The sequence below is a fragment of the Drosophila santomea genome, chromosome 3R (assembly GCF_016746245.2).
Source record: "Drosophila santomea strain STO CAGO 1482 chromosome 3R, Prin_Dsan_1.1, whole genome shotgun sequence".
In the NCBI taxonomy this organism is placed as follows: Eukaryota; Metazoa; Arthropoda; class Insecta; order Diptera; family Drosophilidae; genus Drosophila; species Drosophila santomea.
Genome location: NC_053019.2, coordinates 20,099,223 through 20,113,649, shown reverse-complemented (window position 1 = coordinate 20,113,649; position 14,427 = coordinate 20,099,223). Strand labels below are relative to the sequence as shown.

The following is a 14,427-nucleotide window of genomic DNA, read 5'->3' as shown; positions in this document are numbered from 1 at the left end:
TCTGGCCAAAAGCGACCGAAAACAGCCCACTCTGCGTGAATTGGTCAGATAACTGCGCGTGAGAATTGCACTCGCATATGAATAGTTGAAAAGTGAGGTCTCAAAAGTTATGTATCCTTGAGATACTCTTTATTTCACAGTTTAACACCAAAAGAGATTGGGAAACCTGCTCCTTCATATGACTATAAACATATTATCTAGATTAGGCCTATAAAATCTTTTAATAGAGTAATGCCTAAGATATTAATCAGATGCATTCGCATCATTAATGTGTTTTGGAATAATTAAACTAACCAGTTGGCTAAGAAAATGCACCTCGAAGTAGAGTATGCGACATAGGCAAATTCCGTATGCGTTTTATGACAGGCAAATTTTTACGGCAGCGATTGGAATGGCTGAGGATAAAGAGCCAGTCTGGACGAGCAGTAGGTTAATTAGCAGGAAGCTGGCGGAGGAGGAGAACGAGGAGAACGAGGTGCCCCACGACGAATTGCGGGGCAATAACGCATCGGAATGGCCAAAAAAAAGCTTAAACTGAAACTGTAAGCGGCATTGGGGGAATGGAATCGAATGGAATGGTATGGCCTGGCCATTGGCATTGGTAACGAAATCCGTTGCGGACATGTCCAGGACTACTGGCCTCTGGTCGCCTCTCGACGACGTCATGGTTAATTGGGCATTCAAATGTCAAGTTCAATTTTGGGCCACATTAGCGTTACCTATAAAAGGGCCGTTCGCTGTGCGCTCTGCATAAAATGAGATTTATTGTTGCATTTTTCTGCTACTGGTGGCAATGGTCCGGTGATCTGGGCCTGGCCCAAACAAAAAAACAAAAAAAAAAAAAACAATTGGCCAAAGAAGAAACTCGTTGCCTTGCCCGCCGCCAGTTGTTTGCCTTTTATCGTTTTTGCGCCATTGAATAATTCGCAACCAGGGCATTTGTATAAATTGGAATATTGTTAGAAAAAAAAATGCAAGTAAAATTTGCGAATTGCATTTACATTTGGGATACTTTTTAGTTATTTTTTTTTATGTTCATAGCCATAGGCTTAAGTGCGACGTTGACGTGCCACTTCCGCTTGATCTAATCGAGCTCAAGTTGGACTGCTTTTTTATCAGCTCTCAAATGCTCGAAATGAATATATAAAATGCTTGCAATTAATTTCAGTTAAATAGCCTGGCTCTTAACTATTCTAAGTGCAGCCAACTGGACCACCGAAAACTAAAATAAAATCAATAGAAAAAAAAACAAAACGACTCACTGGCCGACTGAGCTTTAAGTCAAAAGAAGTATTTCGGCTGCAATGGTCGGACATAAATCAAACGATAAGTAAATTAAAAGCCATAAATTTGCAATTAATTTTTAATTTGTGCAAATTGATAGCCATCAACGTGTTGCAACTGCCAATAAAAAAATTATGCCAAATAAATCACGAAACCTAACAAAAACCCGTGATCCGGAATCTGACATGGGAACGCCTTCAAATAGTTGGAAACAAATTATCAAATGAGTGTAAAAGTATTGAAGTATTTAAGAAGCTGAAAGAAACCAGATTAATGTCGATACAACGAAATAGGGAACATGATAGGGAAAAGTACTAGAAAAACGACTTTTGATGTATTCATCAAATTGAAAGTCTTAATTTAAAGTGCATTCTTTGTAAGAGTAATAAGCAAATTGGAAGTCGTATTATAAGGAACCTATACCGAAAGTCACCGAAACCATGGCTATTATAATTGCGCAAATAAGTTGAATAATGTTTGGCTCTTACTGTAGCAATTTCCCAGGATTATTTCTATTTTCTATGGCATTGCAATTATGAATTATACGCCAGCGTTATCATCTGGCTTCAAGAAATTCGTCTTGGTCAGGCGAAACACCGGGCCAACAATCAAATTGCATTAGCCGTGGAGTCTCAGGTCTCTAGTTGATCTCTCCACCAATTCAAGCATTTCAAGCCATATAAAATGCCCCTGGCTACAACCTACGCATTGTGGCCAATAAACAAAAGTGTGAAGGTCTCGCGGGAATCGCTGCGCTGCTGCAGGAAAGGTGCAACACGAACTTGTGACCCTGAGTGGATGTTGCTGGTTGCAAGTTGGCCATCCTGCTGCTGCATTGAAGTCAGCGAACATTATTGGATGTGATTAATTATGCTGACATTAATTCGGCTAATAGAAATATATCTCGTTGCGTTGAAAATGATGTTGACGTGATTGTAATTGAAGTTGTTGGCCCATGGTGTTGTTTCTGTTGTGTCTGTTGTATCTGTGTTGCCTGTTGTGCCTGAATGGCTGTTGTTGCCTTTAACCTGGCTGTAAGAAAATTGCCTTCACCGCTGCGTGCTGTGCAGTTTATTGCAAATTTGTTTGTATTTATGATAATTGATGGGCAGAAATGGTGAAAAGCGCTTATGAAAATACATTTTGGCAGCGCGCATTTATCAAAACGATAATTGGCGACTGTTTATACCGCGACGTTGTTTGCTTTCACGCCACCTCCAGAGGCATCGGATAATGATAAGGCCAATTGGATGGCATAGTCACTGCTTTTATGGTTTTATTTTTTTGCTAGACCATTTTGAGAAAGTTCTGTGGCGTTGTGTGTGCCAACAATTAAGCAGAAATGCCCGGGCCATATAATCAACTCGACTCGAGCAGCGGCCTGAGTTATTTGCCACGCAACGTCAACGTATTTAAATCAATTACAAACAGCAATTTGCCGGCAGCCCCAACACTTTGCCCCACCCCTTGCCCCACAATCAAGGCATGCGTTTGTATTACAGATGGGATGACAACCAGAAACAAGCTGCATGGCCACAGTACCACAGTGGTCCAAAAACTATGACTCTATGACAGCTATTTTTAAGCTTCAAGAACTTCAAGTATTTTGAAATATTCTGAAAGTTATTATATTAATATGAAAAAGAAGTAAGTTTGTTTCTTTCTCACAAAGTTGGATTCCTTCTTCGAGTTAGCAATTAGAAATGCACTTTTTGTGGCATAATTTGGATGGCATGCCCACAGTGCGATGGTCGTGCTAAGTACGCGTGAATTAATGTGTTGCCCGAGTCAGTTCGTCTTTGCTCTCGCGGGGCAGCATCTGCCCCAGTCAGTTGGCCACGATTGCGGAGATCGCGCTGCCCCCCTTTTGAGCCAAGAATTTAACAGCCAAAGCGCCGCCTGGCCAGGCTAACTGGCAGCCTGGTAAACCAGGCGTCGCGTAATTTACGTCGATTTGATGTTGCCAACATAAATTTATAGCGCGCACATTTTTCGCCAACGATTTGTTGTAAGCGTCGCCTTCATGTTGCTGCTGCTGCTGCAATGTCGCTGATGATGCTGCTGCATGTTGCTGCTGTGCATCTTGCTGCTGCTGTTGCTAGTTGCTATTGCTGCGCTGGCGTGCTTTGATTTCGCAGAGCAGCAGCCAACGCAAAAATGTCGCAATACAATAATGAAAAAGCAAGAAAACTCATGTTGGCATGCGGTGGTTTGTTGGATTTTTCGCAAGCAACATTTTTGCCAGAGATTTTTATTGACTGAAGAGGCCGCTGAAAATTAAGCAGCAACTGCAGCAGCAACCGACTTTTCGAAGAGGCGCCTGCGTGCATGAAATATAGTGCTACACCTAGAGAAAATCATAGCTTACCATTTCCTATAAGTATATAATAAGCTTCTGTCATGTAAGCTAAGTTTTTTTCTTCAAGTGCACTTGTGGCACATGTGTGCTTGTGTTGCATGACATGTTCGAGGAGCAGGAAGTCGTTTTGCGTTTTGGTTTGCCCCGTGTTTTGGCCACATTTATGAGTGGCTCACGGCCTGCAAGTTGCTGGTGTGTTGCAAGCGGCTTGCAAGCATGCAACGTGCCACTTGTGGCGGCCCAGTCGCCGGGCCAAAAGGATAATGCCAAATATGCTGAATTGTGACTAATGCCAAAACAAAACAGAACCCATCCCTATGCCTGTGTCTAGGCCAACAAATGATATCATTAGTGGCAGATACAGCACGCAATGCGATATTAAGAAATTAAGTGGCAACAGTTAGCAACTCGGCGGCATGTTGCTGCTGTACAATGGCCAATGTCCCGAGGGCAGCACGCCAGTCTAATTGCAATTGGATCAGAGATCCATGCAAATTGTTTTGCCATGCAAACTAGCTGGGAACTTTGTATATACATAGTTAAGTAGCTGCCACATGGAGGAAGTTACCAATTGCTGGATGGTGGATAGTGGATGGTGGGTGATGTTTGGGGGCACAGCTACGCCTTACCAATTACAGGCGAGATACGTATTGGCAATTGACAATCGGGGTTGATCGCAGCCAAGAGCGAGTGATTTATGCACCGCACCATTTAAAGTCCGCGGCGGTTCCATAAACAAATTGTCGCCGTGCTCTCTAAATGGCCATCGCTCTCTGCCGCTGCCATGAAATTGAGCTGTAATTGAATTGCAGTTGCACTCAGGATATTGGCCACTATACGATGGGTTAGGAGTCCACCTTTGCGAGGAAAAAAAATTGTTTTCATGTTTCAGAATTTGTTAAATACCTTTTTAAAACTTTAAAACAAATAAACTCTCTGTGTGTTGCAATTTAATATATTCTTTCATTGAAAATCCTGCTATATTTCTAATATTATATGTTCATACAGAATTATTTCCCAAAATATCAAACAACACTGCTTAAACAATTGAGTTGGATACTTCAATTTCTTGCCACAGTGCAATTGTTGGCTCATTCGATTTTTTGGCCATCTTGCAATTTATTGCACAGCATTTCACAATTAAAACACCGGCCAGCGAGCCACGTCATTAGTTTGGGCCCAAACAAATATGGCACACAACTGTGTTGTGTGTTGTGTGTGTGTGTTTGTTACGAATTCAAACATTTTAACATTTGTTTTGGCCCGCTGATAATTTGCTGACTAGCTGGTTGGTTGGCAATGCAACAATGTTGTGTCGGCCCAAAAACATGCACCCATTTGCCCAATCATTCCAGTGGTTGGCAATAAGATAAAATAGTATTAACTATATTGTATGTATAGTATGGCAAGAGAGCACACTTTTCCAATGGCCTGGTAGTTGATCTATAATTACCGAAAAGCGAAAACTGAAAACTTGAAACCAAGGATCGAGGTCCGAGGACTGAAAACCGAGCCCAAGTATAAATATCATTGTCAAATGCGCTTTTAATTGATGTAGACAGGCAGCGAACACATTGGACAGCCGAGCTGGACACTCGAGTTGGCCAGGCTCAGTCGATCTGACAAGCTCGCATTAGCAATAAAATATCTAATTGGAGTTTTCCCCTCCTCCCCATGGACGCCCCCTCTCCACCCCGTCGGATTGCCTGGGCCAGATGAAAATTTCATTTACAACCTGGCCGGGGTAATCGAGACTTTTGTTTTAGTTGAGGTTTCTGTCGCTTTTATTTTATGTATTTTTTTGTATTTTTTGTTCGCCATTCGTGTGGCTCTATAACGTGTACCGCTCTATAAGGCGTGATTTATGCCTTCCCCTGCAAATTTATATCGCTTTTAATGAGTAATTTACACAAAATTGCATTAATTTGGCGGCCAAAGCCCAGACGCACGACAAGTCATGGCAAATTTCTGACATTTCCTTGATTTATTTTACCAAAAAAATATAAATAGTAAAAAAAAACATCAAAATGGTAATCAAATACCTGTTGAGATTTTTTCGTAATTGTAATTGTTCAATTTGAATTGACTTCATTCTTTTGGTAGGCCGGGCTACCAAGAAAGTGTTTGCCAATTAACGCAAACATAGCTGGGCCAGTTTGCCAGTTGGCCAGTTGGAAAACTTGGCCTGTTGCAATGATTTCCATATGCGAAAGCAGTGCAAATCCCGTGGAGATGATTTAGTGCCCCACCATCTACGGTATCTCAACTACCCATGCGAATGTATGTACATATGTACGCATGAGCAAGTGTATCTGCGGGATACACATTTTAATTAATATGTACAAGCATCACCTAATGAAGCCGCTGCTCCAGACAGCCGGCCAATACGTGACCAACACGGCTGTCAAGTATTTTTGGTATTTCTACAACACCCAAGCTGCCATGCGAGATGCACTGATAAAACAGGGATTTTTAATTGCAAAAATAACTAACTAACTAACTACTAACTATAAAAAACATATAGCTATAGCCTAGATAAGAAAGTTTTGCATTATAAGCACTTGAAGATCATCAAAAATCTCTATTGATATGATGAACTATGTATATTTCAATTTTATTTCATTTTGTTTGTTAAATTATGTGTTTTTAATTTCCAGTGTATTAAATCAGAGAGAAAAGATGGAAGGCATTTCCATAGCCACTGCGAAAGGCTGGAAAATGGTGCGAATGCGAATGCCACTGCAAGGTGGCTTACATTATATGGCCAAAACACCTAAGGCCATGATTTATAGTTTGTGGTAAATTAAGAAATTAAAATGCTTTTATGGCCAACTGGCCGATCCGCAGCTTCTGTTTGCGGCTCAAATGCCCCCAACACACCCCGCCCCGCCGTTTTTGTGTCCCCGCTGTCAGACTGTCGAGTTAATTGCCAAAATGTTTGATAAGATTATTTCTGTGCATAAGCCGCCCACGCCGAATCAAAAAATAAAAAAAATATAAAATAAAAAACAAAATAACATAAAAAAGCAGCCCCCAAAAACACAACCACCCCCAATAGCAAAATGATTTTCTTAATTAAAATTTTGGTTGCATGCCAGGCGCAAAATTGTGTTGCTCAAAAGGCAGCAAATTGTTGCCAGATATTAATGTGGCTTTGTAATTGGTTTTACTCCAAGTCCAAGTCACGTTAAGTCAATTAAGAGAAATGAATTTTCGTATATGAACGGATTGGTTGGATGGATTGCGGTGGTGGAGCAATTGCATAATGCCATGTTATGCAGTTGCAAATTGAGTGAGAAAACTTCTTCGAAGCGCAGCGTGTTAATAAATTAAGATGGTTTTTTGAAATTAGATGCATACTTAATTATGTAGATATGTACAGTAGAATCCGGTTATAGCGACTTTCAAGGGACCGACGATTATACATACGTCGTTATACCCGGAAGACGCAATAACAGAAAGGTGGAAAAAAAGTGTTTCCGTTTATTTTATGACTGCCATGTTCGTAATATGTTTTAACACAATCAAACAAAAAATGTAATCAATTTAATTTAATAACATGGGTTTTTCATAAGAAAAAAGCAGAAAGAACTAGAAATATGGCAAAAACGCCGATTGAAAATATCAGATTTTTTACAAACATATTTTGATAAAAAATAATCCGTTTTTTTTCATAGCAGTAAAAATAGTTGTCCAAAAGTGGAATGCCATACCTTCGTAAAAAAATTCCCTATCGATCCATGTACATACATTGAAATGTTATTTTTTTTTGCCATTTTTCGCAAATTTTAATGTTGAAAAAATATCTAAAATTTTTTTTTTCGAAAACCGAAAAAGTAGGGATAGACATAGTTAGCTATGTTTATTAGCAGCACAAAACAGTCTTTATTTTAGCTGTGCGGCCATTTTTGGCCAAGTTTTGGCGAAAACGCTGACTGAAAATATTAGATTTTTTACAAACATTTTTTTTTTCGATTTTTTGATAAAATAGATTTTTTGATTTTTGGCCATTTTTGATGATGGTACCCCTTATCGAAAATTCAAAAATTTGTCAAATTTTATTTTTACGAAAACCGAAAAAGTAGGGATAGACATAGTTAGCTATGTTTATTAGCAGCACAAAACAGTCTTTATTTTAGCTGTGCGGCCATTTTTGGCCAAGTTTTGGCGAAAACGCTGACTGAAAATATTAGATTTTTTACAAAAAATTTTTTTTTCGATTTTTTGATAAAAAATAATCCGTTTTCTTTCGATAGCAGTGAAAATAATTGTCCAAAACTGGAATGCCATACCTCGTTGAATTCGTAACAAAATTCCCTATCGATCCATGTACATACATTGAAATGCTAATTTTTGGCCATTTTTCGCAAATTTTGATGATGGTACCCCTTATCGAAAATTCAAAAATTTGTCAAATTTTATTTTTACGAAAACCGAAAAAGTAGGGATAGACATAGTTAGCTATGTTTATTAGCAGCACAAAACAGTCTTTATTTTAGCTGTGCGGCCATTTTTGGCCAAGTTATGGCGAAAATGCCCATTGAAAATACATATGTATATAAGATGCTCAAATTTTTAGCTGCTTAAAAATGATTTGGAAATAGGATTCATAATTTCAATACATTCAAATTATGTAGTTCCGACAACTCTTTGACAGTCTTGCGATAACGTACGAATTTGTTTAATGGCCTCAAATTTACGCAACTTCTTGGTCTAGAAAAATAGCAATGTAGCCAAAGTAGCCAAAGAAGATCTCCGAGTAGAAACCTTGGACCACATTACCATTTAAGCTCCATTAGCAGCGCCAAATATTCGAGCACGAAGAGTTTAATTGGTTCCCGAGCTGGCAGCAAGTGGAATCGAAGATGCAGCAACTCGACGACATGGTAACATGGTAACATCGCCACTGGACTTGCAACCAAGTTGCGCCATCCACTTGTTGCCAACGAGGCGATTGCCCGTCCAAATTTGGACCGCTCTGCGTTTGCGCCGCTCGAGAACAAGCTCGTTAAACGTTTTCCTATTGCAATTGCGCTATAAATTCTACCAAAAATGTAACTAATGAAGTGTTATGAAAGGTGCTCATAAATCGTTGACTTCAATTGCCCATCGGCAAGATGGCAGGGTATCAGCAGCTCATACAGACCGGCTTAGAACAGCAATGAGATGAGAATCGAAAGCTCGATGATGATGATGAAGAAGCTAAAGCGTTTGAAGCTTATCACATGCGACAGATGTCGAAGTCACAGACTCAAGTTCAATTATTTTTAGGCATACCCTGGGATTAGCATGGGAATTTCAGTACTAACACAAAATATAAGAAGACTAAATAATTTTGTAACACAAAAGTTCAGATACACTTGCATAACAATACCCAATTTCATCTCTGTTATGTACATCAAGCAACACATTCCAAGGTATCAATTAGTCGACTTCTAACCTTTATAAACCTTTTCTTATCGTCTCATTCTTTTGTGTGCTTATATATTTACATATGAACGAGTATGTCAATCAGCGCTGTGAGACAACGAAATGGAAAAATGTTATACCGATTTCAACCTTCGGCGAATCAAGATGTTACCCAATGGATGGACTTCCAAGCCTTTGCTGCTGCTCCTGCTCATTTCCAGTGCCTGCCTTATCCAGGAATCCGTGGCAGCTAGTTTCTGCACCAAGGCAGATCAGTGTGCTCTGGATGAGGAGCTCAAGACAGTGGCAGATTCGGCACAAGCACGCTACGATCACACCCGCATCTACCAAGTGGAACTGGCCAGTGAGGAGCACGTGCGCATCTTTCAGGCTCTCGAGCAGGCCAGTGACTCCTGCTCCTTCATGGGTCATGCCCGACAGCCGGGTCAAAAGCTTACCATTATGGTAACTGGTGCCAAGGTGGCTGACTTCGATGACCTGGTGCACAGTTACAATGTGACACACCGGGTGCTGAATCACAATTTCCAGACCCTGATCGATGCCAACTATCGCGACGTGGCCCCCGAAGATACCAAGCCCGAGGAGTTCGACTGGAAACGCTATCATCCGTTGGCGAGTATCAATGCCTGGCTGAGGCATCTAGCGGAAACGCATCCCGCAGTGCATTTGGTGGATTTGGGCAGCAGCGCCCAGGGAAGATCCATTCTGGGCGTGAAGATCGCCTTTGACAACGAGAATCGAACCACTGTCTTCGTGGAGAGTGGCATCCATGCACGCGAATGGATTGCGCCGGCCACGGCTACCTATATCATCGACCAGCTGGTGAACTCCAAGGATGCAGCTGTCCAGGCACTGGCTCGCTCCCAAAACTGGTACATTTTCCCCACCGTTAATCCGGATGGATATCTGTATACCTTCAACGGCGATCGCATGTGGCGCAAGAATCGTGCTCTCTTTGGCATTTGCCGTGGCGTGGATCTCAACCGGAACTTTCCATTTCACTGGAACGTCACCGGAGCTAGCGGAGATCCCTGTCGCTATGATTACTCTGGACCATCGGCGGCCAGTGAGGTGGAAACCAAATCGATGATCGAGTTTATACAGCAACGCGTTGTCAGTGAGCGCATACGTACATTTTTGGCGCTGCACAGCTACTCGCAGATGATCATGTTTCCCTACGGACACAGTGCCGAACGTGTGGACAACTATCAGGATCTGACGGAGATTGGTCAGCTGGCCGCGCAGAAGATCAAGGATGTGAGCGGCAGAATCTACAAGAGTGGCAGTATCTACGAGACCATCTATCCCTCGGCAGGTGGCTCCAAGGATTGGGCGCATGGCCAGCTCGGGATACCGATTACCTTCTCGTACGAGCTGCGTGGACCAGCGGACAGCGAGGATCTGTTCATTTTGTCCGCCAAGGAGATCGAAGCCACCGCTGGCGAAGCCTTTGCCTCCATCCAAACGATCGTGCTGGAGGCAGGCAAACGTGGCTATTACCAATGAGAGCTAGCTGCAGCTTCAACTGAAATACCAACATCAACTAGAAATCCGAATACAAATCCTAATACGAATCCGAATCCATGCAGCACCACCATCTGATGGGGATGATGATGATGATGATAAATGTCGTCTGGCCTGGCAGTTCACATGAAAAACACATTACGCGCCATCGTTTCTTAATGCTAAATAATGATGGCAAAATCATGACACAAAACCTCATAATAATGTTGGTAAATCAAAGCAAATATAGTCAGACTCGAACAACCTTACAGAAATAGTTGCAGGCATTACAGTTACGATGCATTGTTATAATACACTGCGTTTGGGGGAGGGTCCTATGAACTAGGGGATTGGTTTTGTAATGCGAGTATTAAATGGAGGTAATATACGTGTTTTAATGGGATTTTTAAACTATTTAGTAATGTTGCATTTCAGAAAAGGGTATAGTAACTTACAAAGCAAAAGTAGCAAACGAGAATTCTTCAGCACTTGAATGTTACGACTTCACTTATAGGAACTAAAACCATTTAAAAACGGTTTGAGCTAGCATTACAATTTCTTTTTAGTTTAAATATAAGTGATTTAAAGAGCATTGGAGCAGGTGAGCTAACCGATTTAGTTGGAGTTGTCAGAACGGAGCCTGGCAGCTGACAGGCGAGTTATGAACCTGCGCAGCCTCGACAGACAATATGCATGTTGCACTCTGTGGCGCACAACTGCAACAACTGCAACATGGACTGGCAACACCAGCAACACACACACATTGCCGCCGCCGACATTGCAGACTTGTTGACGGCAATTGTCGGGTTGTTTTGTTTTGGTTTCGCATTGTTGTTATGGCCATTATAATATACTATATAGTTAGTAGGAGAGCTATGCCTGCCACACATGCCCCACACTGGCCGGTTAATAATGTTGCTGTTGCTGTAGCTGTTGCTGCTGCTGCAGATACTGATGTTGCTGGCGATATTGATGTTGCCATAATCACGATCTAATTTATTTACAAATTGTGTTGAAATCATACGTTCAAAGTCGTGTTTAAAAGGTTCTTTATGATTTATGCCAGCGCTGAAATGAACCGCAACTACAACAATGGACAGAACAATTGCCGTCTGGGAAAATATTTCTCACAGTCGTCGCATCGACGCGATTGCCTGCAAAATTTGTATTCGTCTGCTTTTATGTGCACCTAATTGATTGGGGCAAGTGGAGGAGCCAGGCAGCCAGCCAGCTAGCAATAGTGCAACCAGGAACTGCGGCGATTCCTACCAACAGCTAGCTAATTTAGATTTATGGCGCAAATCGCAACTTGATGCGTGATGCCGCCGAGACGAGCCGCCTGTTCCTCCTCCTAAATTTGCTCCACCTCCTCATCTGACCCAAGCGGCAGGAGGAGTGTTGCATGTGGCCATTTGTCATCGGGATCGAGGATCGTGTGCTGCAGCTGCGATTTCAGGCCGCTCCAAACGGGCACGAACTCTCGCCGAGTGCAACAAATACAAATACAAATACAGATTCAGAAAAAAAAAGGAATCTCTTTCTCCCGCGCCGACTGTTATAATCTTGCAAATGTTGATAAATTGAACGATTGCTGATTTTCACGCTGCAATTGCCTTGGGCCGTGTCACTGTGCCAGCTGGGAAATAAACATATCAACATGATAAATAAGAGGAGCGGGTTATCAGCGGCCCAAGGAACGCGCGCAGTCACACCGGACACTCACTCTCATGTTGCCCGAAGGACAGCCTCATAAATCAGCGGGCAACTGGACAAAATGTGAGCCGTTTTAATCGCTGATTTCCGCTTCACAAGAAATGGATATATAAAATGCGCCAAGGCGTTGCGAAACAGGAAAGTGAGATGAATTCGGCGAGCCGAAGTCATGATACCCTGTAAGGTTTTTAAATAGATGCTGATGCTCTGTTCTACAGACATTATATTTTAGATCAAACGATCTCTAAACTTTGCATAGTATGCTTCTATGTTTGGAATATTCATCTAATTTCTAATTCTACTTCTAATAAAATTGGATATTATGAGAGTCGTTCTAGTTGTAAATGATTACAATTTTAAAACAAATATTAAATAGTTGCAAAGGTGACGTATTAGACCGACTCCTATCCTGAGTTCTACAAGCTATGCTCATCTTACAGCCACAAGTGGCTTTGGGAAACAGGTTTGCATATCGGACAGAGGCAACTTTAGGGCCGACCCTCGCACTCTACACTGCACTACACAAATGGGTTATTACTTAGTGATTTTGTTTATTGAATTATGTGTTTCTGTTTTGTTTCTGTCGTTTTGTTGTATTTGAGGGCAACTCTTTCAGCTAGTCGCTCATTGGATGAACAGTAAAACTAGGTTTACAAAACTTTCGCCTCGGACAGATCGTCCAGTGGCTTGCTGGGCGGGGGGATCTTGTACTCGGTCTCGGGCGTCTCGTAGATCTTCTCCTCCTTGGGCTCCACAACGGACACATTGTCGGGCAGCGGCTTCTTGGGGCCGATCTTGTTCTTGGGATCGTAGGGCAGCATGACCTTGACCTTGATACCGAGCACTCCCTGGCGCAGGAGCACATGACGGGTGGCGGTCTCGACGTAGTCGTTGCACGGATCTCCCGAATGGATCATCAGGCCATCGACGAATTTCATCGACTTGGCACGCTGACCACGCAGTTTGCCGGACACGACGACCTCGCAGCCCTTGGCACCGGACTCCATAATGTAACGGAGCACACCGTAGCAAGCACGACGGACGGCCAGTCCTCCGGTGAGCTTGTACCTGAGCGACTCAGCCTGGGCAATGGCGCACAGGCCACGAGTGGCAACCTTCTCGGCGTACAGCTCAATGCGTCCGGTCTCGAAGTTGAAACGCTTCTGCACCATGGCGGTCAGCTCCCGGATGCGACGGCCCTTCTCACCCAGCACCTGCTGGGTCTTGGTGGCCATGATGATGATCTCAGTGCGGGAGGGAGTCACACGGACCTCCACGCCGGAGTAGCCATCCTCGGCGAGTTCGCGAGTCAGGAACTCGTTCAATTCAGCCTTGAAGATGCCATCGGAAACGAACTGTATTTGGGGATAGAAGAAACCATTAAAATCCGCATTCCATATCCATTGCACACATAGCAATCATCCTCCTTGTTGTTGTTGTTTCACCACGCGTTGTTGAGCTCCACAATTTTTTTTTGGACGCCCATCTGCTTTGAGGTTAACTCCGAAGCCGAAGAGTTTTCGCACTGTCCGGCCGGGTTTTTCACACAACTCCGGTGAAACAACGAACGTACGGACACTGCATTACATCCTGGTGCCAATCGTGGCTCGTTTTGCCTCATTTACCTTGCGTTTCTTGGAAATCGGAAGGGTCGCATTCATTTTGACGTCGAATCGGAAACGTGGTGCGCAGAAAAGAAAGATGCCGGTGTGACCGCGCGAGAGACGGTAAAAAATACCACGCGGGCTCAAAATAAATACCACTATATACCAACTCGGTTTCGAAAAATAACACTTATTCACTATTGAATTTAAGAGTTTATTTACATTATTTATAACTTTAAATATTATTTAACTAATTTATAATTCTGCTTCACCTTTTTCGACATTAATTCACAGTACTTGTTATAAGAGATATGGTTTGTGAACTAGATTGCTATTAGTTTGTACACAAACCACAAAACGTAGAATGTCAAAAAAAAAAAAATTCAAAATATTTGTTTTTTGAATTTTATAACTATTGTTCATAATACATTTGACTTCAATTGGTTTCATAATTTTAAAGTTTATTGTTTTGCCATTAAATAAAAAAAAACTAAACTAGTTACAATATGCAAATCCATTTAAATTAACTATAAA

At 42.1% G+C, this 14,427-nt stretch overlaps 2 protein-coding genes across 2 annotated transcripts; one reads left to right on the top strand and one right to left on the bottom strand.

Annotated features, from left to right (window-relative positions):
• The first annotated feature begins 9,154 nt into the window (after positions 1 to 9,154).
• On the top strand, positions 9,155 to 10,845 carry LOC120451514 (zinc carboxypeptidase). The gene has a single exon (XM_039635273.2). The coding sequence runs from the start codon at positions 9,176 to 9,178 to the stop codon at positions 10,577 to 10,579; it is 1,404 nt and encodes a 467-aa protein (XP_039491207.1). The 5' UTR covers positions 9,155 to 9,175; the 3' UTR covers positions 10,580 to 10,845.
• A 1,975-nt stretch (positions 10,846 to 12,820) lies between these two features.
• On the bottom strand, positions 12,821 to 14,063 carry LOC120452220 (40S ribosomal protein S3). Its single transcript, XM_039636346.2, has 2 exons — positions 13,915 to 14,063; positions 12,821 to 13,644 (listed from the first exon to the last, which is right to left on the bottom strand). Exons 1-2 carry the CDS (start codon positions 13,948 to 13,950, stop codon positions 12,940 to 12,942), a joined length of 741 nt encoding a protein of 246 aa, XP_039492280.1. The 5' UTR covers positions 13,951 to 14,063; the 3' UTR covers positions 12,821 to 12,939.
• Between the last annotated feature and the right edge of the window lie 364 nt (positions 14,064 to 14,427).